General features: G+C 39.9%; 1 protein-coding gene across 1 annotated transcript in view; it reads right to left on the reverse strand.

Moving 5' to 3' along the window:
- Nucleotides 1-1,860: 1,860 nt before the first annotated feature.
- The window catches only part of LOC139628980 (cadherin-12-like), a 95,005-nt gene continuing 69,871 nt past the window's right edge, over nt 1,861-26,994 (reverse strand). Inside the window, exons 9-13 of the mRNA XM_071491275.1 lie at nt 19,296-19,432; nt 14,825-14,946; nt 13,594-13,708; nt 9,172-9,423; nt 1,861-2,756 (exon numbers count right to left, since the gene is read on the reverse strand). Coding sequence (XP_071347376.1) covers nt 2,143-2,756; nt 9,172-9,423; nt 13,594-13,708; nt 14,825-14,946; nt 19,296-19,432 — 1,240 coding nt within the window. The 3' untranslated portion in view covers nt 1,861-2,142. The remainder of the gene's footprint in view (nt 2,757-9,171; nt 9,424-13,593; nt 13,709-14,824; nt 14,947-19,295; nt 19,433-26,994) is intronic.

Genomic DNA, 26,994 nt, shown 5'->3' on the forward strand with positions numbered 1-26,994 from the left:
AAATCACCCACTATAATGACTTTATCTGTGCTGAGAACTAACTCAGATAAAAAGTCTGAGAACTCAGATAAGAACTCAGAGTCAGGGGCAGGTGGACGATATACAGTAACTAGTAGGACTGGTTTTTGTGTTTTCCAGTTTGGGTGTGACAGACTAAGAATAAGGCTTTCAAATGAATTATGATTAACCATAGGCTTAGGATTTATTAATAAATTGGAGTGATAAATGGCTGCCACCCCTCCTCCTCGGCCTGTGCTTTGAGGGATATGAACGTTAACATGAGTGGGGGGTATTGATCAGAATCAGAATCAGAATCAGTTTTATTGCCAAGTATGTTTCCACATACAAGGAATTTGTTCTGGTGATTGGTGCAATTGGAGGTTCTTGGAGGTTCTTGTAAACAACAGGTTTACACAATTTTAGTTTCAGCCTGTATGTGGGAATCAGGTGGACCATGACATGGTCAGAGTGGCTCAGTGCAGCCCAGGGGACGGCGTGATAAGCACCACTGGTTGTGGTGTAACAGTGGTCCAGAGTGTTCCTCTCTCTGGTCGGGCAATTAACAAACTGTCTGTATTTGGGCAGTTCGTAGCTGAGGTTGTTAAAGTCACCAAGGACAATAACTAAGGAGTCCGGGTTGGTCCGCTCCACACACAGTATCTGCTGTGGCCTGTGGTGGGATGTAAACACTGACCAGGATGAATGAAGTGAACTCACGGAGGGGGATTCATTTAAACTAACATATTCATCCTGCTGCAGCCAGGTTTCAGTCAGACAGAGCAGATCAATGTGATGATCAGTTATCAGATCATTGACTAGTAGAGATTTAGATGAGAGTGATCTGATATTCAATAAGCCACATTTAATTTTCCTGTTATTTGGTTCTGGAATAACAGTTGTGTTAATTTTTATTAGGTTTTCATGTCTAACTCCTCCTCTGTTCACTTTTGATTTATTACATTTAAATTTAGGTGGTCGGGGGACAGACAGTTTTAGGGGGTGAATAGCAGGCGACTGCTCTAAGAGGCGCAGAGAAGAGTGTAAGACTGCGACTCTGCCTCCTGGTCTCAACTCTGGATTGTCATGGCTTTGGCTTTCTAATAAACTCAGTGAGGTTTAGCCAGCAGTTTCAGGTTTGATTCAATGTTGCCTGCTCTGGCCCCAGGAAACATTTGACTATGGCCGCTGGTGTCGCTAACTTCACGTTTCTCAGAATGGAATCACCAATGACCAGAGTTTGCTTCCCAGCGGGTGTGTCGCTGAGTGGGGAGAACCTGTTAGAAATGTGAACAGGTTGGTGGTGAGCCGTGGGCTTTTGTTTAGGACTAAGCCTCTTCTTGTTACGAACAGTCACCCAGCCGCCCTGACCTCCCGGCTGCTGCTGGGGGGAGAGAAGGAGCTACAGAAGTCGCTCGGTCCTGGGGGGTGGCTAACTGGAGAAGCTAAAGATGTGGTTTCCATGGTGCGGAGCCGGGATTCCAAATCATTGAGCCTCGCCTCCATAACTGCGAACAAACTACATTTATTACATGAAACATTACCGCTGAAGGAGGCAGAGGAGGAACTAAACATGAAGCAGGCTGAGCAAGAGAGAGCAGGAGAGTGAGAAGGAGAGACAGAAGCCATCGCTAACTGCTAACCTAAAGTGGTAAACAGAGCTAGAGTGTAAACAGCTGTGTTTTAATGATAATCTCACAAAGAGAAGGAGAGAGCTAAGAGTGATCAAACAGAAGTTTGACAGTACAGTCAGTACTTGAGTGCCTCAAGCCTAGCTTCGTAAACAGCATTTCATTTTTTGGTTGAATCACTGTTTGGAAATGGTTTGATGAAATGAAAGGATTGGATATTGAAAACAAAACATTGGTTGAAGATATTTTTATTAAGTAACATAAATTAAAATACCTGTAAACATACAGTACCTCAGGCACTTTGAAGAGCTAGGAAATTTACCTTTTCACACACACCTTTAGCTAGATTCTCTTTTCTTTAGCTAACTGGCCAACAGCTCTACCTCACATAGACAGCTTTCTATAAGGTCCTCATTCTAGCAGTGCCTGTCACAGTAAAAAAAAAAAACATGTCTCAAAAAGTAAGCTAATTCCCACATGGTTACCCAATGTCTCTCTATTGCTAAACTTCCTCTCAGCTCTCTTTGGACAGAGAAGGTGGTTTTCTGTCCAGGATGCTAGCCAATGTTTTGAATGGCTGTCCCCAGTCTCCAAGGGAGCTAAAATCTTCTGAATTGTCAATTACCCATGACTCCTCTATGGAGCTGAGCGAGCCAGCCACAGAGCCATCACCCTCATAGGCATAAGTTGCAAGAGAATCGTAGGGTGGAGCAGCATAACCCTGCTGGCTCTCCTCCAGCCGGTGTTCGATGAACTCCCTGATCATTTCAGCATCACCCTCAGTAACTCTGCCATGGGAAGAGTGCTGCGCCCTGTTGTTCACAGCAACAATAACACTGGCTGTCTGACGATGGATGTCAGGTGACCTGACGTCCTCACAGCGACTGGCGAGATGCAGCAGAACCCCGTCACCGTAGCCGTTTTTCGCCTTCTTGGAGGAGCTGCTGTGAGTGTTGGTGAGCTGAGAGTGTGTCTTGCATAGAGTGCCCATGTCGAAGGCTTGAGTGTCTGCCTCACCACCGCCCTCATCATCATAGTGGATGACATTATCACGAATATCCTCTTTCGATGTCATCAGAGTCTCTTTCTCTTTTTGGTGACTCCGGCTCATGTATAATGCTGCCATAACTGCAAGACATAAGGAGAATGAAGTGGTGGGTTATTTGAAGGACAGTTTAAGGTGTAATAAATTTGGGCCAGTCTCAGTGCTCCCAGTTTTCTCAAGCTGTTTTCGAAGTCTGAAGACATGACAACAAGAAGGTGTAATCGCTAGCAATTCCTTGGTAACAATTTATGTTTTACTTTGACCTCTACCAAATCCATCTGGCTCTATCACCAATTATGTATTTTATTTCAGTAGACACAGGAAAAACCTGATGGATCACAGTTTTAAGAATCCTGATGGATACTCAGAGTTTTTTGTGAAGTGTTTGCTGCAGGAGGAAAGAAAAACTTACAGTATAGTACAATTGAGGATTGTTAAAAAAGCACAATTCCAGAAACAATAACAGACACACTACAATAGGTCAGAGGGGAATTCAATGGTAGGACACAGTCTGTGTCCAAAATCCATCCAATGAAGGCCATGCACTGTTTAATGGCTTCCTTTGTGAATCAGGTTAAAGCCAAAATTGTGTCACTACACTGCACACTTAACAAAAGTATGAAATACAAAAAGTGACAATATATGGAAAAATACAATTACATATAATGTACAATAAAAAAAGGCAGAATATTTTTTTTATATTTTCTGATTCAACGGGATCAGCAGCAGTTCTGTATCGTGCTGCATTTGGGAAAATGACACTGAGGATTTTTTTAGTGTTGAGAGAAGAGTAAGATATGTAGTTACTGGCTTGGTAAATTACTGAATTCTCTCCAGGCTGTTATTTAGCAGAAAGCTATTTTCTGACCTGACCCCCCAAAAGACTGGAGGTGAGAAATGGGTCACAGCAATGCAACAATTATTGTCCATAATCCAACCTTACAGGAGGTGGAAGCAAGTGGCAACTGACCATGACATGACCCATTGGTTTGTGAACTGCCGTTTTGAAGCCTCGAGTTTGTAATTTGGCTGTCGCCATCTTGGTTTTTTTGAAACTAGAAGAAACCATATTTGGACGAGAAGGTGGAGTTGAGGAGGAGTGAGGGGTTGATCTGACCTGCTCTGTCCTCTATCCTGATTGTCAGGCAGGTCGCCATATGTGGTACAGTCTGTCAATCACATGGTAGCCCTGCCCTAATGCATACCCTACTTTATCTTTATCGTCTGTTTTCCCCTAGATGACCATAATTTTAAAAATGAACATCATGTTGTATTGAAGAAGGCTTGAAATTAGACTTTAATACAATTAGACCTTTTTTTTGCAACCAGTGTAGTCACCCCCTGATGGTCATTAGGTAGAATGTAGGTTTAAGGCACTTCCGCATTGTTTTCACTTTTCTGTCTATGTCCATTTTTATGTACAGTCTATGGGTGGAAGCAGTGTTTTGTGGATGATACAAGTGTCGATTCGACCTGCCTTCTGAGAGTCTGTTGGCCAGAGATCCACATCACTAAACAAATGGAAGGGTGGGTCACAGAACCCTGGATCAACCAGAACTATACCAGAACAACAGTTGAGGGTATGACAAAGGAAGGAGGAGACTATGACTACCACTCAGGTTTAACAATACTGATCAAAACAGACAGCAGTGCTATAGATGTGAAGGTTATGGTCACATATCTCGTAACTGTCCCACTCCTAAGCCTAACCAAAAAGAAGGACAGGACCCATAGAAATCACGGCCATATGCACCACCTAAAGGACTGTCACTGACTCCTGCTGACACAACCATAGGAGAAAGCAGAGGAAGGTCAGAGCATTGAGCAGTACACAGACACAAACAAACAAGTAGACACAAAAAACGACATTGAACAACCAGTTATCACATACCAACAATATGTACAGTTAACACTTGACTTCAAAATGTAGACTCTTAATGTACAAGGTGGTAATGTGACATTCCTTGTGACTCAGGGGCAGAAGTCTCTGTAATCCAATCTAAGCTCATAGCAAGTTTGATTTTGGAAATATAAAATGGTGCATCTCCTGTTGTTCAGCCACTCTACGCTTAGACCTTTTAAAAGAAAATATTCTCTCAGTTCTGAAACTGTTGAAGGCATCGCTCCTGTTATTCTGTCTCTTATAGTTACGGCACTAATGTCACAGGTTCCGTCAGATTCCTGTTGTTTTTCTGTAATGGATTTAGCAACTGCATATTTTAGCATTCCTGTTCATCCTGACTCAGTTCTGGTTCTGGTAAACAATACACATGGAAGCGAATGCCACAAGGTTTCTCCTCCAGTCCTATGCTATTTGTTGTGGCTGTTGCTGAAAACCTGTCAGATTGGCAGCCAGTGTAGTACACTTATTTAGTATGTGGATGACCTTTTAGTGTGTTACCCCACACAGAAGGACTGTCGAACTGACACAGTGTCTCTCCTCTGTTTTCAGGCAGAAAATGGTCCTAATGTTTCAAAAGACAAGTTACAACTTGTGTCACAATCACTCCCGAAGGTCATAAATTGGGCCCAGACTGCATCCAGGCAATGTTGGATGTTCCAAAACCACTAATTAAAATGTTAGGCTGAGCAGGCTATTGCTGTCCATGGATTTGTAATTTTGAGGAGATCTCCCAACCCCTGTACAACATCACACATGGGGGAAGATATTTGGCAATGACTGACTTTTTCACTTTGACTTTTTGACTTGGACTCCTAAGGCAGAGAAAGCCTTTACTGACTTAAAGAAAGCTTCATATAGCTTCCTTTGTTTAGAACTACCAGAACCTACTAAACCTTTTCTCAGTGATGCTTCGTCTGACAAAAAGACATGGAATTCTGATAAAAGATCTTGGCTACAGTTTTACTGGATTGGTCAACACAGCTGGTGTACTCACAACTGGTTATCAACTAATGGACTCCAATAGTCCTCAGACATTCCCAACACTCACACTACGTACTGATACGCTTGCATTCACCAGTCAAACTGACGTCATTTATATCGATACACCTACACACATTCCTGGTCATCAGTGGAATGGAAACAAAATGTTATCATCAAGGGTGCAAGGTGACAGAGAGGACAGAAGTGGTATTGGCATACCACCCACACAGGGTCAGGAGACCACAACAGAACAACTGATCAGACAAAAAAGACAATTGTTTGAACACAATAATTGGAAACCTTGGGGTTTTGATGCAGAGGAATTGACAGTTCTATTGAAAGGAATAGTTGATATTATTTTATTAGATGGATTAAAAGTAGATCGTATGGCTCTAGCACCACTATCTTAGCCATTCAAAGTCCTCCAGTAAATTGCCATTTTCTTTTTCAATTTCAGGTAAAACATTGTCTTTGCTTAGATCCAGTTGTTAGTTTAGCACAACATTTGACTACATACATGATTGGTGTAAGGTAATAAGATGCTATAAATTTTCAGTATTGTGTAAATTATAAATGAGTTCTTATGTAATTTCCCAAATATATTGTGTTGACACTTTTTGTCAAAAGGGGGGAGTGTAAGAAATGAACACTTAAGATTTAGAAATTAATGTATTGATTTTGGTGTCACTGTGTGGGTTTGAGTGTGAGGATGTCACATGACAGCTAGATGACAAGTTCACATCAAAGGGTCAACTCCTCAGAAAAGTATCTGGCTCTGTAGGACCTTAAATGCACCATTATGTTCACCAGCTTGTCTTTATCTCTCATCTCTCTGCTGCCTGCTTGGGGTTGGGAAGGTAGTGTACATTTAGTAATGTTACATCTGACAGTAAATTACAGTTAGCTTTAGAAAGCTCTCATTCTTTGAATGGTTGGCTGATGTAGTCCTCACCCGTTATTATGAACTATAGTTGATTACAGAGTTCAAACACACTGCAGGATGTCCAGTAAAAGACAAAGATGAAGTTGCAGTTCAGAACTTTCTGGTCAGGCTTCTTCACCACATATGGTACATCCACACACAACTCACTAGTGATTTCAAAAATGCAATAATAGGTGGTTCTGAAATGAAATAACAAATATGGATGACTATGCATAATACACACATTATTACATCCATACCGTAAACCTGTGAATATGCACACCATTACAAATTCACCCACATCTAAGTTAAGGCAGTGGATGATAAGATCAGAACTGCACATACATGGATGTATTGCAGTAGACAAGTTAGAAGCCTTCATCAAATATCAACAGTGTGACATGCTACAGTAACTTCACAAAATGTACTAGACAGTGCTAGCAAACAAACACTTCCTTATAGAACATTAACACAATGACCTGTCCGATATGAGATATCACTAATAAGAACAAGTATTTAACAAAACCTACAGCTGCAATCATAGTACACAAAAATGAAAAGAATTAAACCATAAGGTTTTATGCATGCACCATACTTTGGAATATTTTCAGCATATCTCTGTTATGGTTAAGTTCCAGTCTCTACTTCTCCTGTTTCTCTGGGACTGGGATAAGAAGCTATGGCAGTAGATGGGGTCTAACTCCTAGATGTACATAACATGATTGGATAAGCATGGTAATTGACTGTGAGCTGTGTTAACCAACAAAAACCTGATAAATGTGAATGAAAGAAAGAGAAAAGCAGCCCCTTGTAAACAGACAGTTTGAAGTTAAGCTCAATAACAAAAGTAAAATTACTACTACTACTACTACTACTACTACTACTACTATAACGGTAATAATAATAATAATAATAATAATTATTATTATTATTATTATTATTATTGTTGTTGTTTTTATTACTATGTATAAAACCTTCTCACAAACAGACAATGAACTGACACACTGATCTGCTATCAGCTATCACCTCTCACCTCTCACCTGTCTGGCTTTGCTCAGTATGTGGACTGTCCCACAAGGGAAAATAAGACACTTGATCTGTTGTATGCAAACATCAAAGAGGCCTACACTGCTTCAACTCTACCACCACTTGACAGATCAGATTATAATCTGGTCTTTCTTCAGTCTTCCTACAAACCCTGTGTGCTGAGGCAGGCTGCAACCACACGCTCATTCACTGGAAGTGGACTCCAGAGGGCAGTGAGTCTCTACGGGACTGTTGTCACATGAAAACGAGAACAGCAAGGACACTGATCTTGATAGAATGGATGACTGCTCCATAGATTACATGAATGTCTGTCCGGAACCCTGTAATACAAACAAGGACTGTATGAGGCTTACCAAACAACATGTTTACCCCTGTGTTGCATCACCTCTTCTTTTAACAACACTCTGTAAACATTTGGGAGCTGAGAAGATCAGATAGTGAAATGTCCCATTCTTGCCTGATATAGGATTTCAACTGCTCAACAGTTCGGGGTCTCCTTTGTTTTTTTCCTTTTATGTTTTCAATGGGTGACAGGTGTGGACTGCAGACAGGCCAGTTTAGCATCCAGACTCTCCTACTATGAAGCCATGCTGTTGTAATAAGCTCAGAATGTAGTTTGGCATTGTCTTACTGAAATATGCAAGGTCTTCTCTAAAAAAGACATCTGGATGGCAGCATATGTTGCTCCAAGACCTGTATATATCGTTCAGCATTAATGCAGCCTTTCCAGATGTGCAAGCAACCCAAGCCATAGGCACTAATGCCCCCCCATACCATTATGGATGCTTGCTTTTGAACTGTGCGCTGATAACAAAAAGACAGTTTTCCATTTCACCTCAGACCATCTTAAATGACCTCAGGCCCAGAGAAGTTTCTGTGATGTTTCTGGGTCATGTTTAGATATGGTTTCTTCTTTGCATGGTAGAATTTCAACCTGCATTTGTGGATGAAGCAACAACCTGTGTTCACAGACAGTGGTTTTCAGAAGCGTTCCTGAGCCCATGCAGTGATTTCCACTATAGAATCATGTCTGTTTTTAATGCAGTGCTGCCTGAGGACCTGAAGATCACGGCCATCCAGTATTGGTTTTCTGCTTTGTCCCTTGCACACAGAGATTTTTCTGGATTCTCTCAATCTTTTACCGTAGATGCTGAAATTCCCAAATTCTTTGCAATTTTACATTGAGGAACATAATTCTTAAATTATTTGCCTACGCAGTCTTTCACAGAGTGAAGTGAAGTATACCCAATCATCTTACTGACCTATTACTAATTAATATAATTTGTTGTGAGAGATGCAATCAGGTGTTTTTTAGCATTACACAGCTTTTCAAGTTCTTTGTTGCCCCTTTCCCAACTTTTTTGAAACGTGTTGCTGGCATCAAATTCAAACTGAGCATATATTTTTCTTCAAAGAATAAAATGTAGGCTTACATGATTTGCAAATCACTACATTCAGTTTTTATTTACATTTTACACAGAGTCCTAACATTTTTAGAAATGGGGTTTTATCTATCTATCTATCTCTATCTCTCTATCTATCTATCTATCTATCTACACAGCATTTAGTTCTACATGCATGACAGTCAGCAATCTGAAAAGTCTGTTTGTCACAGTAAATAGACCTAAAACAAACAGGAACTTACCTATCAGCAGGGCTACGCACAGCAGAATAGCCATCAAAGCTCCAGTGCTGAGGCCCACAGGCAGGAAGATGGCCTCAGCTGAACAGGTCAGCAGCGAGCCTCCCACTTCACAGGAACACACTTGGATGGTGAGAGTGGCTGTGCTGCTCTGAGCAGGGTAACCACTGTCTTCAACCACAACAGGAAGAACATAGATGTCTTGGAGCTGTTGCTGGAATCCTGACCGCCGAGTCACAATGCCAGCAGTGTTGTCTGGAAACCAAGAGGATGATGTGACACCGCTGTCAGTATCCTTGATATAACTGTTCACTTACTGGCTGCCATCATACCAACATCTGAGAAATCTAATTAAACCTCAAAGAGGATTGCACCCATAAATTTCACACACAGAATTTGGAATATAAGCACAGCTGAGGTGTTTGGAGGAGGCTGGTGTTTTTCATTTTGTCAAGAAATTTGATGAATAAACCACAACCAACGATGTGTTAGTCCATCTCTTAATATCATCCGAAGTCGCCTGCCTGTGGCTCTCAGCCCCAAGCCCACTGGTTCCTACTGAAGATGTAAATCTTTAAAAATTGTTGTTAATAAACATTACTCAACCAAACTGGTGCATTTGTTAAGGGCTAATTTCATCAGTGAATAAATTCACATTTGATGCTCAAGTGAGTATATAGGGCATCAGGATGGAGTATGTGGAACTGGGTCAAAATAAAGTGTCTGTCTAAAGTTTCTACGGTGTCTGTCTCTTCATGTCATGTAGTGCAACAATGCAGCACTGATGTGTTTTAATAGTTTTTGAACAATTAAATTGCATAGAGGAATACAATATACTAGGCTTTTGATGTAGTGTGTATATATATATGTGTGTATATACACACACACCATCCAATGTGTTCCTGTATATATATATATATCTATATATATATATCTATATATCAGCAATATATATATATATATATACTTAAAAGGTATAGAGAGCATTAGGAACATTCTGCATCACCCTAGTTGTAATCCCTTGTTCATTGGTGGAAACATGATCCTGAATTTTGAGAGTGTAGGTAGTTTTGGCCCTCTTTATAACCATAGTTAGGGTGCAGAGGCATCACAAGACCTGAATCCAGAGATGCAGGTTTTCCATGCTTAAAAGGTTGAAACTATTTGTTTAACCTGAGATTTACTCATTGTTCAGGGCGTATAGAAAGATAAGATAGAAATAAATAACTGTTATCAAAAACAAGTTAAACTGTTGGTTCTGCTTCCTGGCAACCATCATCACACAGGACCTCAAGTGGGAGCTGAACATCAGCTCCCTCATCAAGAAAGCCCAGCAGAGGATATACTTCCTGTGGCAGCTGAAGAAGTTCAACCTGCCAAAGACAATGATGGTGAACTTCTACACCTCCATCATCGAGTCCATCCTCACCTCCTCCATCACCACCTGGTACCCTGCTGCCACTGCCAACAAGAGCAGACAGCAGCGTATCATCCACTCTGCTGAGATGATGATTGGCTGCAATCTACCCTCCAAGACCTTTACGCCTCCAGGATCCTGAGGTGTGCAGGAAAGATTGTAGCTGACCACTCCCACCCCAGACACAAACTCTTTGAGTCACTCTTGAGTCAGGAGGGGAGTGACTCATTGGCCTGTCTGCCATTGGCCTTATCAATAAGGCTAGAGACTCCCACTGTCACTGACCCCCACACCTCCCCTAAGAACTATTGCATAATATCTAACTATATAACTATAACTACTCCCCATTTGTATTAATTTAATAATTTAAATGTTCAGTAGTGCATTTAATGTTATAAAAACTGTGTAAAACCATAAAGTTAGATTTCAAAAAGTTATTCATTGTTTTTCTTACATTTATGTAATGTCTATGTATAATCAAACATAAATTACCCATCACTGCATTCCCCAGTTCACAGAAAACAAGGTATTACAGTCCATCCATGCAGAATGTTTGGTGCACATTCCTACCAGAGCACCATACGGACCTTCTAATTACAGTTTTTTGTAAAAAGTCATGCAACCCGGCCAGTGGCTGGAGTGGGATAGCAGTTGTCTCCTTCCCCTGGAAAAGCTGGCCTCTGTGGGTGGGGCTCCCGTCCCGACAGGGCCTCAGAGGTCCAGTTGGGATCCACTGTCATGACTTTGTCTGTGTTTTTAACACCTTTCAAAACTGTTTATTTCAATCCTTAACTAACCAGGTTCTCAGTGATGCATCGATAGAAAACACCACTCTAAGTATGAAAATGTATCTTGTAAAGCTGTTAATAGCGGTTCAACAATAACATTGCAGCAACATATTAAATTACAGCGTCGAATTAAGACAACAGACATAAATGCACAGGCATGCATGCTCACACACATACACAGGCCCCTCCCTTTTTCTTTTCTTTCTTTCTTTACTTACTTTTTGAAACTATATTGTTTTGGATCTATAATCATGTCATGTCAACACACACACACACACACACACACACACACACACAAATACTTGTACTTCTATCTTTGTGAGGACACTCATTGACATAATGCATTCCCTAGCCCCTTACCCTAACCTTAACCATCACACCTGAGAGCCTAACCCTAACCCTGACCCTAACCTTAATCTAAACCTAATTTTAACCATAACTCTAAAACCAAGTCTTAACCCTCAACATGTGATTTGATGGTGTCTCAAAAAGTGAGGACCGGCCAAAATGTCCTCACTTTCCCAAAATGTCCTCACTCTGTTAGTAAAATACTGTTTTTGGTCCTGAGTATGTAGCAAGTACAAGTATACACACACACACACACACACACACACACACACACACACACACACACACCTGCATTCTTATATCGTAACACTACTAAAGATTGCAATTACTGTCATCATTTGTGTATTTATTTATTTTATTTTATTTTATTTTATATTATTATGATTAATTAATTAATTAATTACAATTTTTTATTACTATTTTTTTCATCTCTTTTTTTCCTTTTCTTTCCCTCTCCCCTTTCTCTTACATGTTTGTTATTCCCTCTTTTGTATGTTTTTCTATTATCACACTTGTCTTCACTTAATTGAACAATTACGGTAAAAATATATAAATTAAGTTAATAAATAAAGTTATGATACAAAATATTCTCTACCAATTATAAAATACTGAATTATTTTTTGGGACAAGAATTTCCTAGTCATATTGTAATAACAAGGTACAAAATAAAATATTACCTCATAAATCTGTAAACATAAAGTATATTGAAATTCTGTAACATAAAACTGTAATAATAAACGTGTGACAGGATATAGAATAAACTGGTAAATACAGCCTTATCTTGTAATAATGTTTTTAAATCTAGTAAATCTTATTCTAGTATAGCAATACTTTTCCAGCAACAAGGTTTACAGCTATTGTCAGCTTCCTTCTCACAGACAAAGCCCATTATGATAGCTGAAATGCCCAAATAAACTTTTCTGTGTATCTGCTAATGTGAAAAGGAAACACTTGCTGCTATTTAACATTTTCTCTTATATTCAATCCCTTCCCTGCTGAATTGTGAATGTCTTTGGGATGATCGGCTTTGATAAATCCTGCAGCACCTCACCAACAAGCACTGTTATATTTTTGTATATTTTACCTACACAGTCACTCAGACACACAGGCCTGCAGTAACTGAGGGGAACTGGAGCATATGTATGTGTGTTTGTGGGTGTGTAACAGGACCAGTGGTCTCTGCCTTGTCAGGTTACATCTCTGTCCAGCAAAGGGAAAAAAGATCCTTTCTGACACACACACAATGTGGTTCTTCTTGGTGGTTGTCTATGCCCCAAATAAATAAAAAAATCTAAACCACCAGGTTGTTTAGCCTGGTTGTGTTTGTAGTAGCAATGTCAGCATGTTCCCAATTCCCAAGTTAGAATTCAGAGAGTACCATTTTATCATATTCAAATGTTTCCCAAAAAGTGAGGCATTTTGTGCCATTTGATTCCTTGCAGCTTTTGAAACGAGAGCGTGGTACTAATGCAGGACACTGTTTGTCCTTTCTGTAGAGAGGGGGGATTTTTCAGTGTTGGACAACTGTGTTGCGTTTCTGACTCTCATGCCCTGTCTCATTCACACAGATCATGTTCATCTTTTCTGTTCTTTTTTTATACTTATTTTTGGGGAATTCTATGCCTTTATTAGTGAGGTGACAGTATAGAGGACAGGAAAGGCATGGAGAGATAGACAACTTTCAATTATGGTCTCAGGCCGGACATAAATCACTGTTCACGGTAAGCGCCTTAAGCCCCTGATTCAGGTGATAATTCTCTAGGTTAGCAACCCATTTCACATTGTCATTCATATACCCACTTTACTGATGAAATAGAGTAACCAGAATACATTAAAACTCAAACAATCTTCCATTTCACTCCTTTAACTTACTTCCAAAATCTCGAACAGTGAAGTTTCTGTTGCGCAGCTCCTTGGGTGTCTTGAAGAAGAACCTCTGGCTGACAGGAGGAAGGTCCTTGTCAACAGCACTGACTATCTGGATCACCTGGTCAGGAAGCGAGGAGAGAGAGAACAGTGCATCAGGGAACCACAGAGAGAAAAGTTGGCAGCTTGTGAATTAAAAATTGCTTGTTCAAATCTGTTGGCTCACAGGAAGGAAAATGAAACCATAACCCCTGCCTCTAATCTAGAGGTGCATGTTGTTACAATCAATTAAGCTTTGTATTTGCAACATTGTAAGTACCCAGGGTAAATATCTAACAAATAAAGGTGCTTTGATATGTTGGGCATCGGTAGTTATCAATTATTGGCTATAGAAAATTAATAAAATATTAATCTTAAAAACATTAATATTAATGAGATGGCGGTACCAAGGAACTACACAAGATAGATGTGCATCTCACGCGTGTTTCGCACAGGCAGTGTGTCCACTCTGATCCATTAACATGGGCCAAAATGAAAACCAAGATGTTCCGCAGCCGCCAGGCACACATGAGGTATCCAGTGTGACTCTGGCCTTAGCTTGCTGTTGCTTGGGAATTCATCTGGCAGACTTTGTCACGTAGCAGCTGGCACTGAAGTAAAACTTTTTCACTCTTTGTTCCTTAAGCAGGCACTCACGTCGCTGCTGTTAAGGAAGTGGAGCAGTCTGCTGTGAGCAGGCCTGCAGGAGAGCTGTTGGTTCAGGTACCAGCCTGATGCTAACTTGTGCTGGAAGCCTTGTTGCTCCTGGAAGGAGGTCTGCGAGAAGAGAGGAGCTCCAGATAGCAGCTGAGCTAACCTGGTGCTGGGAGCCTTGTTGCTCTCACAGAGAGGGCCAGAGAGAGGAGAGGCTTGTTGCCGCTGGGAAATCCGGGAGGAGAAGAGAGAAGAAAAGGAACAAAGGAAGGGAGCTGGGTTTTGTGCCTGGTGACACCTTGGGTCACATGTCACACAGTGACCAATACTAAGAGGTTATAAAGGTCTGTGGGAGATGTCCTCCACAGGTGGAAAAGTGGAGAATTGTGGGGGATGATGTTCACAATGCCCTTCTTTTGTCTGTAGAACAAAAAAACATGTGGTCTCCCCCACCTTGAATGATCTGAGTCGCAACAGATATGTCGACACTGTTTCAGTTATATACATTTGGCAGATTTTATCAAATAGATACAGTTCAGATTACCTGTCCAACTCTGGAGTTTTCACAGACAAAGGTATCTGATGGAACAGCCAGCTCTGGAGGGAACTCATTCACATCCAGGATGTTCACTGTCACGGACACTTTCGTGGACAGCAGAGGGTTATCTGTAAGAGTCAACGTGAATTAATATATGGCTACACACTGGACACTTGACGCAGCCTAATGATTTCAATGTAAAATACTAACAGATTAGCAGTCTGACTTCCACAGAAATAAAGGCTACTGTGCACCGCAACAGTCTATCTTAATTATACTGCTAACAAAATGTATTAGTTTCAAATTTAAGTATTAACCTATAATATTAAACGTTCATGACTAAATAAGCAACATTCAGAGCTAAGTTTGGAAGAAATCATTCATGGTAATTATTTAATCATCCCCAGCCCCAGTCAGTATTTACTACTGATCAAAATACAGGTAATCTAAACTCAAGTAGCAAGAACAAAAGTAAATTCACAGGAACATAAACTGCCAAAGAAAGAAGAAAACTGACAAGTCTAGTCTTTTGCAATTTATGTCCCTGTGAATTTACCTTTGTTCTTGCTACTTGAGTTTGGATTACCTGTATTTTGATTCCTGTGGCCTGTACCTGTTTGTTTGCCTGTTCATCTACCTAAAAAATAATGTGTGTGTCACTCCTAACTTTAGGACCAACAACTTTAGGACAAGCCACTAAAAGTAGCATCTAAGTCTGGGAGAAGTCAAAAGCAGTCAGGAGGACTCTTAACTCACTAAGATCAAATCTCAAAGAATTGTAAAATGACTGCTGTCATTCTGTGTTTTGGTAACCTTAAACAATGCTGAATTACTTAAAAGATACCACCTCAGTTGTGAGAGAATGTGGAGCTTGCGAGGGATGCAATAACATCTCCAATTAACTGAAACAACACAATCAGTGCAGAGATGAAGAAGTGTCTGGCAATGGTGTACCACTTGGCAACAGGGAAAATTCAGCTTTGCAATGCTGACAACTTGAGGTTCTCCAGCCGTCTTTAGGCCAGTCTATTCACCAAACAATAAATGCACTCCAATGAGTGAACTGAGGGTAAGGTTTCATTGTAAAACTCTCATGGGTCTACACACGTCATCATACAGATGTATTTTGGAAAAAGCACTACTTTTTAAAAAAAGCACATTATCCGTTATTATTTAATTAGTGTCATTATTGGGCCTATATATTAATTTATTTCTTAGTGTTTTTTATTTATTATTGTGGGATGTTTCACATGCATGTTCATAGGCACAGATTGGTCTCTCACCATCCAATCACTGTGGTTATTGCAAGCAAGCTTGTCCATGAGATTGACATCAGCCATAGAAGCAGGGTCTCACTCTGAGCTCCTTAGTAACAGTTGGTCTTATCAGCCTTGTGAATAGGGTTTAGGAGAATATGGGCTCTGTACTACAAAGCAGGATTTGAGGTTAGCAAGGTAACCCTGGGTTTTTCATGGTTATGACAGTGGTTCACTTCTGACCAGGGTGATTCACTAGGGTAATTTATGCCGAATTCCTAAAATGCTCCAGAACAGGTTAACCTCAGGGGATCCGTTCTAAATCTGATCAACAGCCCAACTACTGACCAATTAGATACTTGGGAAACCAGAATCATCTTTCCTACAGGATCCCGTCAGGAAAAAAGAGCTTCATGAGGGCAGAAGACATTTTTGTAGATAAGTGGAATCGTTTTGATGTTCTCTCTTAAAAACAGAGCCTCTAACAGAGGGGGAGATTATCACACAAATCACAAATAACCACATAATAACTATTAAAGCTTTCTTTGAACTGAACAAAGATTCTTTAATTCTGACAGGATTCTTTGATGCTTTTACACTCTCACTGCAGCTCAGAATAACGTGAGGTGACTGTGACAACAACTGCAAATAAAAACTAAACCCTCTGATGACTTTTAATACTTTAATCATTAATTAAATATCACTTACTGTATTACACACATAAAATTTGTATTTTACTAGTACTGGTTTCAGATATGTCCAAATTATGTTTCAGTAGCTTAGCATTGAAATTATTAAATTCAAAATAAATAAAAAATCTAACATGCCACATTATTCGGCCAAACCCCAATGCAGTTGCTGTGTCCTGGTGATCCCAGTTGTCACATCACTTTTGGCCACTAGATGGAGTCAGACACTTCTAAACAAATGTTTACATCGTCTCCACCTGTGTGTGTGTGTGTGTGTGTGTGTGTGTGTGTGTGTGTGTGTGTGTGTGTGTGTGTGTTAACCTTCATCTCAAACACCTGTTAGATAATTTTGTCCAGTCACTTTGGATCATCCTGCCATTTACCTAAACATTTCATTTTACACAATCTTGTTTTTCAGTCTATAGCTGACTGTGAGAGAGTCGGAGCATTCATATTGTTGCTCTGTCTAGCGAAGACGGTTGACAGATTTTTGACTTGGCAGTCCATTGCCTTTTCAAGAAGCTTACAGGAGGAAATCATACGGTGCACACACAGTCTGGCTGAGTTAAGCTGCTTGCTCGAATTTACTAGATTTAGATCCCACCACAGTTAAGACAGTTGCTGCTGTTCACCAATCAAGAAGGAAAACTGAAGAAAGAGAGGCACAGGTATAGTCAGCTGGAGTCAGACTGTAATAGGTCATGAATGCCCCAAGAATTAAAACTGTCACAGTGGTGTGTCTTTATATGTTTTAATTAGGTATGTCATAACTTTCATTCAAAGTTGTACACTGAATAATTTGATATTAAAGGACCGTGACAGTGATTTTGTATTTTTTTGGCACATTTACTACAAAACACTTCATCTGCTGACAAAGGTCATGTAGTAAAGACAACTGGTCTTTACTACATGACCTTTGTTAAATGGATCGCATGGATCATATGGTGAGAATCTTTTCTCAACTGATCAAGTTCAAGAATGAACTTTCAACAGTCCTAGCTTTTAAACAAACATGGACAAAAAAGTGCTCAGAAAAAAATTGAAAACATGAAATTTGATTATCAACATTTCTATGACAATTGGGCAAACTGCATCTGCTAATGTATAATATGTCATGTGATATGATCCATAGCTGATTGCTGGATGTGTTTGATTTCTGTTTGAGTTCACATGAGTTTTAAACAATATTTCCACCTGGTATTAATATTCAATCTGTACCTGGATATTTTATCTGGATAATATTAATAAGCATTCATGTCGTCTTGATTCTGCCCAAAATCTCATTAAGCACATTTGGTGGGAGGAACTAAATGGTAAGGGAGCACACCAGGGAGCTTAAATCCGCTGCACTGGGGCACCTCAGTGGCTCACCTGGTGGAGTGCGTACTATTAAGGCTTAGTCCTAACCGCAGCGGCCTGGGGTTCGAATCTGACCTGCGGCCCTTTACTGCATGCCATCCTCTCTCAACTTTCCTGTCTCTCTCACTGTACCTATAAAATGAAGGCATAAAAAGCCAGAAAAAAAAAAAAAAAAAAAAAAAAAAATCCCCTGAGCTGCAAGTCCTCAGTTCGACTTCTGGCTGGCTGGTTTGTGACATGTCATTTCCCTTCTCTCTCCTTGCATTTTCTATCAGTCTCTACTGTCTCTATCAAATAAAGGCATAGAATGGCCAACAAAAATTAATAAATAAAATCATTCAATGATCAATAATTCAATGAGAAGGATTCTTGTGAATGATATATTAAAGCAGAGTGAGATCCACAATAATTGATTGTGTTCAGAATCCTGTGAAGACAACTGTGGCAGGTTTGTCAGCTGTCACAATGGCAAGTAAATATGATTAGGCAAAAAAACATCCATAAACATCTATAAAATAACCAACTTTCACTCTATGTACCAATAGTAGAAGTGGCTAAACCCTCTCAAAAACATGTGCAATCATCCAGCACCCTATTATTTCACTGTTAGACTGTTCATTGTTTACAGTCAGATTTTTAATAAAGTATGAGGATAACGATTCACATTTGACCTCTGTCACGTTGCTTTAGTGCACAAAGCAGATACTTAAATTTTGAGACCCCATGGGGATTCTGCATTTTCAGATTCATTCATATCGGGAGGACAGCTTGTACACAACTGTCTGGATTCAGCTCTGCTTTCTGGTTAATGGCATTTTGCACTTGTTTAAATCGTCTTTCTAGCACTGATGTGGTGGCTAGTGTGGCGCTATTTACAGTATGTGTGCATGTATGCATATTGGTTGTACATATGTTAGTCTTGTCTTGCTAGTATGTCTTGTAATTGACAGATAATTATTTTGTTAAGTTTTGATTTTACTTGGTTTGGAGTTAAATGGTGATGAGGTAGTTACTTTGAATGATGAACCCTATATTAGCTTGTCTGGTGTGATCAGTTTTTGCACAGTTTGTCACTTTATATAGAGATTCTGAATAAACAGTATCAATAATTAAAAACTATTGGTTGTGCATGCTTGTTTTGAATGCATTGTGTTCTTGTTGTGTACTACTTACTGACTTTGGTTGCCACTGCAGTGATATTGTGCTGAACAGCTGTCTCTCTGTCCACATATTCATTAGTGGAAATGGTTCCCTCAATGGTGTCAATGTCAAAACAGCTGTCAGACTCTGTGTGCCATTCCAGGGAATACCTGCAGAGACAAGACCAGTCCACATGAAAGGGTCGTAACAGTTTAAAGTGGTGAGCTGGGTGCTATGTCATCAAAGAACCCAGAGAAATGCTCTCACATTTGTGAGGGAAAACCCATTAACCCCATTAAAAACCACACATTTCTAGTTTTGCTTTTTTTAAGCACTAAAGTAGAGAAGGAGTTTGGTATTTTGAGTTTCAGTTTGGGACACCCATAACTATGAATTAGTCCTATCAACACATTCACCGCTGTATTTACTTTTAAATGAGGGCTCAAGCTTTTAAGAATTATACTACAAAAGTCCCTGAAAAATCAAGAGTAAAGAAGTTCTAAAACACATTCTGTATATCAAGCAACTTCATCCTACTTACGATCAAGCGCAAAAGTTTATTTTAAGAGCAACTCTCAGTTGATTACATGTATGTTCAAAGAAGGAATAGCCAGTCAGAAACAAAGATATACTGACACTCGTTAAAAAATCATTACAATTTATGTAGTGGTATGCTATTCTACAATATAACTCTAGAATGTCATTCATTCATTCATTCATTCAGCCAACAACAAAACAAAATTCTGTGTTGAGACATTCTGTAGCTGGTAGACAAAGTACATCAGAGAGATCATATACTAAGGAGATTTATTTGTGCTATTTATTTGCAGCCCTGACAAATGCCAAAAGTAAAACTACAATTACTGCCTTGCAGTTATATGTCTCCACCACTCAGACTAGTTTCAGGTTACATCCCTGTTTATCCAGAATCACAAAAAATATAAACCATTTGTGTGAATTTTTGTGGCATATTGGGTGTTGCACAACATTAAGAGACTTCCATGAAGGGTGTCACAAGATACAGCGAAGCTAGGTAGATGCTTGTCCGGTTCTCCAAACGAATCCATTGTTAATCCTCTAAAGAACACCCAAACCTAATTCCACTTTTGTTAGACAGCTGCAATATGGACCTGAGATCCTGGAAGAAACTACTAAATTCAGCTAGTGAACAAATATAACTGCACAGAAAACTACTTTGGAGAGTGACGACGTAGAAGCTATGATGACGGCAGCAGCACAGGAAAACCTGGATGGAAGAGATTCACTTATTCTTCAAGAGATAAGAAATTGGTAATCAAGCCCTTTCCAGCAAACTTGACTCTAAAACCGCATAAATTAATCAGTCTACCTTAGCAGGGAAGAGGATTTGAGGGACTAGAATCCTGTGTTCTCAAGAAAGAAAATGACTATTCAATGAAGAAAAACCACCAACTTGAAAACTACAGCTGACGCGACAATATGCGTGTCCCTAATCTTAAGGAAATCTGTGAGGGAAGCAACACTTAACTTCTTTGCCAACTGGATCCCAGCCACCCCAGAACAAGAGCATTTCACCGAACCCCTGATTATAGAAAGGGCATATCGGTCTCTTGCACCACACCTGCAGACCAGAGACTGAAACCTGTCCTGATAGACCTGCTCAAATATTAAGATTGGGACAAATGCAGGAGGGACTGTGACCAACTTAAGAAGGAGCTTAAATCTAAGGGTATTCAGTATACCTTACTCCATCCTGCAACACTGAGGATCACACTCACACAGGTGAATGAAAACCGGACAATGAGCTGTAGTCTTTATGAGCTGCTATGTCCTTATGTTTAAAAATGTCCTCCCACTTGTCATATCACAGTTAATTCAATTCAATTCAATTTTATTTGTATAGCGCCAAATCATAATATACATTATCTCAAGGCACTTTACAGGGTAAGGTCAAGACCTTACTTTGTTACAGAAAAAAACCCAACAGTTCCCACAACGAGCAAGCGCTTGGCGACAGGGGGGAGGAAAAACTCCCTTTTAACAGGAAGAAACCTCCAACAGAACCGGGCTCAGGGTGGGCGGCCGTCTGCCTCGACCGGTTGGGTTTAGAAGAAGATAGAAAGAGGGGGAGGGGGAGGAGAGGGGAGAGAAGAGAGAGAGACCAGGAACAGCTGTGTAGGTAATGGTGTTATCAATAATAATGACAGGTAACAGTGGTTAATAGTAAAGATGAGTAGTGGTGGATCTGGATCCTGCTGCTCCCGAGGCAGAGATACCTGCAGAATGAGGACAGAGAGAGGGAGAGAGAGGAGAAGCACAACAAAAAAATTTTGTACACAAAAAATACAAAGTTAATGGCATGAAGTCATCAAGAGAGAGAGGGGGAGAGAGACAGAAATAGAGAGAGAGCGCCCAGTGAATCATGGGAATCCCCCAGTAGTCTAGCTCTATAGCAGCATAACTAAGGGATGGGCCAGGACATACCCGAGCCAGCCCTAACTATAAGCTTTACTAAACAAGACAGTTTTAAGCCTGATCTTAAAGGTAGAGAGGGGGTCTGCCTCCTGAACCCACACTGGGAGCTGGTTCCACAGGAGAGGAGCCTGATAGCTGAAGGCTCTGCCCCCCATTCTACTCTTACAAACTCTGGGAACCACAAGTAGACCTGCATTTAGAGAGCAAAGTATCCTATTGGGAAAATAGGGAACTATAAGCTCTCCAAGGTACGATGGTGCTTGACCATTAAAGGCTTTGTAGGTGAGGAGGAGGATTTTAAATTCTATCCTGGAGTTTACAGGGAGCCAATGCAGAGAAGCTAACACAGGAGAGATGTGATCATGTTTCCTAGTTCCTGTCAGTACTCGTGCTGCCACATTCTGGATCAATTGGAGGCTTTTTACTGAATTTTTGGGACATCCTGACAATAAAGAGTTACAGTAGTCCAGTCTTGAGGTAACAAATGCATGAACTAGTTTTTCAGCATCCTTTAGACACAGAATAGGTCTGATTTTAGCAATATTACGCAGGTGGAAGAAGGCTGTCCTAGAGACTTGCTTTATATGTGAAGTAAAGGACAAGTCCTGGTCAAAAATGACACCAAGGTTTCTGACTGTAGCACTGGAGGCCAAGGTGATGTCATCCAGAGTCAGTATATTATCACATAGTGTATCTCTGAGGTGTTTTGGGCCAATTACAATAACTTCAGTTTTGTCTGAATTTAAGAGTAAGAAATTACTGGTCATCCAGATTTTTATGTCTTTAAGACAGACCTGAAGCTTGGCTACCTGGTTAGTCTCACCTGGCTTCATGGATAAGTACAGCTGTGTGTCATCTGCGTAACAATGGAAATTTATCTGGTGCCTCCTAATAATGTTTCCCAGAGGGAGCATATATAGACTGAAGAGCATTGGTCCTAGCACAGAACCTTGTGGAACTCCATGACTGACTTCTGTGATGATAGAAGAGTCATTATAAACATGAACAAACTGGAGTCTATCTGACAAATATGACTTAAACCAGCTTAGTGTGGTTCCTTTGATGCCGACCATATGCTCTAGTCTCTGTAATAAAATCTTATGATCGATGGTGTCAAATGCAGCACTAAGATCTAGCAGGACAAGTATAGAGACAAGTCCATTGTCTGAAGCTATGAGGAGATCATTGGTAACCTTAACCAGAGCTGTTTCTGTGCTATGATGGACTCTAAAACCTGACTGAAAATCTTCAAACAAACCATTCCTGTGCAAATAATCACATAACTGGTTTGCATCAACCTTCTCAAGGATTTTGGAAATAAAGGGGAGGTTGGATATAGGTCTATAATTGGCTAAAACATCTGGATCAAGAGTAGGCTTTTTAAGTAGAGGTTTAATTACTGCAACTTTAAAAGCCTGCGGTACATAACCCGTTGATAAAGATAAGTTAAGACGTTATTAGGTAATGAAAGTGATGACAGCACTCTATGTTCACAGTTGATAGACTGGTTTCAGATTAAGAGAGTAATTTGTATAGTAACTATTCTCTGAAATTGGTGCTTGTAATTTTTAATAATTTCATGCTTAACTTACAATGGATACTTTTTTATGGGAATTCATATTTTCGGACAGAGCCCTGGGCTGGATGAGATGTTCATGAACCAGGCAGACAACTTGATTTGTGAACAGGGCACACCCCAGTTAGATAGATAGTAAGTTAGTTAGATAGATAGATTTTTGCTTGCAGAGTGATACCACAGAGAGGTCATATTTGGCTCATACTATTAACACTTGATAAATATGCTTATTATTTGATTACATTTTTAGCTTTGATGTCAATAGGCTAAATGGACAAGTTAAAAGAAAAAGAGTCTTAATACAAGAATTCCATCTTAAAACACAAGAGCATAATAAATAGAGAGAATGACATGTAATATCATCATCCTTTAATTTGACAGTCAGGGAAGTGGCTATTTTAATTATTAAAAGCACTCCAGTCACAATTGGAGAAACTATTATCCATCCCTCAGGCTGATATGTATTAGTTAATTGTCAGATTTATTCAGAGCCCTGGACACTTTTAAACTACAGTGGTATGAAAAAGTTTAGGCACCCCTGACAATTTCCATTATTTTCATTTATAAATCATTGGGTGCTTGGATCAGCAATTTCATTTTGATCAGTCAAATAACTGATGGACACAGCATTATTTCAGTCGTTAAATGAGGTTTATTGGATTAACAGAAAATGTTCAATATGCATCAAAACAAAATTAGACAGGTGCATAAATTTGGGCACTCCAACAGAAAAATCACATCAATATTTAGTCGAGCCTCCTTTTGCAAAAATAACAGCCTCTAGATGCTTCCTATAGCCTCTAATGAGTGTCTGGATTCTGGATGAAGGTATTTTGGACAATTCCTCCTTACAAAACATCTCCAGTTCACTTAGGTTTGATGGTTGCCGAGCATGGACAGCGCGCTTCAAATCATCCCACAGATTTTCAATGATATTCAGGTCTGGGGACTGGGATGGTCATTCCAGAACATTGTACTTGTTCCTCTGCATGAATGCCTGAGTAGATTTTGAGCAGTGTTTTGGGTCGTTGTCTTGTTGAAATATCCAGCCCCTGCGTAACTTCAACTTTGTGACTGACTCTTGAACATTATTCTCAAGAATCTGCTGATATTGAGTGGAATCCATGCGACCCTCAACTTTAACAAGATTCCCAGTACTGGCACTGGCCACACAGCCCCACAGCATGATGCAGCCTCCCCCAGATTTTACTGTGGGTAGCAAGTGTTTTTCTTGGAATGCTGTGTTCTTTCGCTGCCATGCATAACGCCCCTTGTTATGACCAAATAACTCAATCTTTGTTTCATCAGTCCACAGGACCTTATTCCAAAATGAAGCTGGCTTGTCCAAATGTGCCTTTGCATACCTCAAGCGACTCTGTATGTGGCGTGTGTGCAGAAAAGGCTTCTTCTGCATCACTCTCCCATACAGCTTCTCCCTGTGCAAAGTGCGCTGAATTGTTGAACGATGCACAGTGACACCATCTGCAGCAAGATGATGTTGTAGGTCTTTGGAGGTGGTCTGTGGGTTGTCTTTGACCATTCTCACCATCCTTCGCCTTTGCCTCTCTGATATTTTTCTTGGCCTGCCACTTCTGGCCTTAACAAGAACCGTGCCTGTGGTCTTCCATTTCCTCACTATGTTCCTCACAGTGGAAACTGACAGCTGAGATCTCTGAGATAGCTTTTTGTAGCCTTCCCCTAAACCATAATGTTGAACAATCTTTGTTTTGTTGTTTTCAGGTTTTCAGGTTATGTTTTCAGGTCATTTGAGAGTTGTTTTGAGGCCCCCATGTTGCCACTCTTCAGAGGAGAGTCAAAGAGAAGAACAACTTGCAATTGGCCACCTTAAATACCTTTTCTCATGATTTGATGCACCTGGCTATGAAGTTCAAGGCTTAATGATCTCACCAAACTAATCTAAAAAACTAAAAACTAAAAAAACTAAGTAGTTACAGGTGTTCAAATCAACACAATGACAAGGGTGCCCAAATTTTTGCACAGCCTATTTTTCACATCTGATTTAATTTCATACAACTTAATATTGCTACACTAAAAATCTTTGTCTGGAAAATACCCCAGTACTCAGCTTTTATTAGAAAATGAATGGCATGCCAATGTGATCATTTTCTGTGAAGACAGAGTAAATTATTATGCAGCCTCAAAGGCGTGCCTAAACTTTTTCATACCACTGTAGAAACCAGAATGTTCAGCTGTTAAACAAAAATAGTTTTGTGTCATATCTGTGAATTGGTTGTTTTTGCTACAAAGTAAAAAAGCTGAATGAACATCCTCTAAGAGTAGCGATTCCATATTTTCTGCCATGGTTTGTAGCTTAAGAAAAGGATACAACAACTTTCTGAAAGTTTGGCGGCATTATGTAGAGTATATAGAAACATCACTGACATCACCATAAAAAGCCATTTGTGTTTTACTCTGTGCACTGATATTTTTTTCTTTCTTCTGGGTGGGGGGTAGGGAAGGAAACTGTGTTTCTTGGTGTTTTGGTCTGTAAAATTGTTAAAATAATTGTGAAAAATGAAATATTACAAAAAAAAGAGACATCCCTGAAGCATGAGGCTCTGCAGAGAAATGTTCTTTCTTACTACCCAGTAAATCTGCATGTTTCCCATTCATCACTTCTCATCATATAATGTCTAATATTGTGATGTGTGCCATTACTTCTTTGTAAAAGCTGTGCACAGCACACTGATTTACTCAGCCCGTCCTTGCCCACCAGGTCACACATAATAAGGAGGCAAAATCATTCTTTTGTCGAAAGCATATATAGACACACAATGTTGAGACAGTGATATGAAAAGCAGCACCGTGAATGGTGCATAGTGATGACTGCATTTGGTGTCTGACTTACTGTGATGTGTTCAATATTTATTTGACATTTAACAGACCTTACCATGTATGATATGGAGTTGTGTTTAAAAAGTGTCTTCAAAAGATGTTTAAAAAGTAAAGCTAAAGATGATAAAAATGTTTTCACAAGATGTTTCAAAAGTAAAGAATGTGGTGGAACCGGTTTTTATGCCTGAGCGGAAATATAGTAGCAACTCAGGCAGAAATTAAAAATCACATCAATCAAAATATATAATAAAATATACAATAATAAATTGAAATGGGTTAAGCGGTCCAAACACAGTCTTGTTTTATTTGCAAATTAAAAAAAGCTTGTGTAAGCTTGCTTATGTTCACTATTAAAGAATGTAATACATTTTTTCCTCACACGATATGTTATTTTACCCACCAAAAACCCATTCGCTGTTATTCAGAATGTTAATTTTTATGACTCAGCCTGCCCGATCAATTGATTAACTGTGGTGCTCAAGGATATAACTGGAATCTGGAATCACTTATGCACAAGGTGGGAGGGTGTGCCTGAGGGGAAGATATCCTGGACTTATGACTGGCAAGCAACACTGGGGCTGCACAAAGGAATGCCATCAAGTCCAACATGAAGGTTGCAGATGGCTTCGACTCAGGCAGAGTGATCCGTGGACCAATGTTGCTGGGACACAAGTCTGCCTGAGTGAGGTTGCATTGAGTGATGCATTGACACTGAAAGATCCTAAGCACCCAATGACCTCAGGTAACAGAACTGACAGTGTGTCCCAGCACATCCCAGGATGTAATCTTATAATGAAACTCATGCTTACAAAAGCAAAACTGTCGAGCTTGTAAAACCTTTTTATG

Source organism: Trachinotus anak, unplaced genomic scaffold (genome assembly GCF_046630095.1).
Source record: "Trachinotus anak isolate AG129_WGS33_773 ecotype Australia unplaced genomic scaffold, CSIRO_AGI_Tana_v1 ptg000012l, whole genome shotgun sequence".
Taxonomy (NCBI): Eukaryota; Metazoa; Chordata; class Actinopteri; order Carangiformes; family Carangidae; genus Trachinotus; species Trachinotus anak.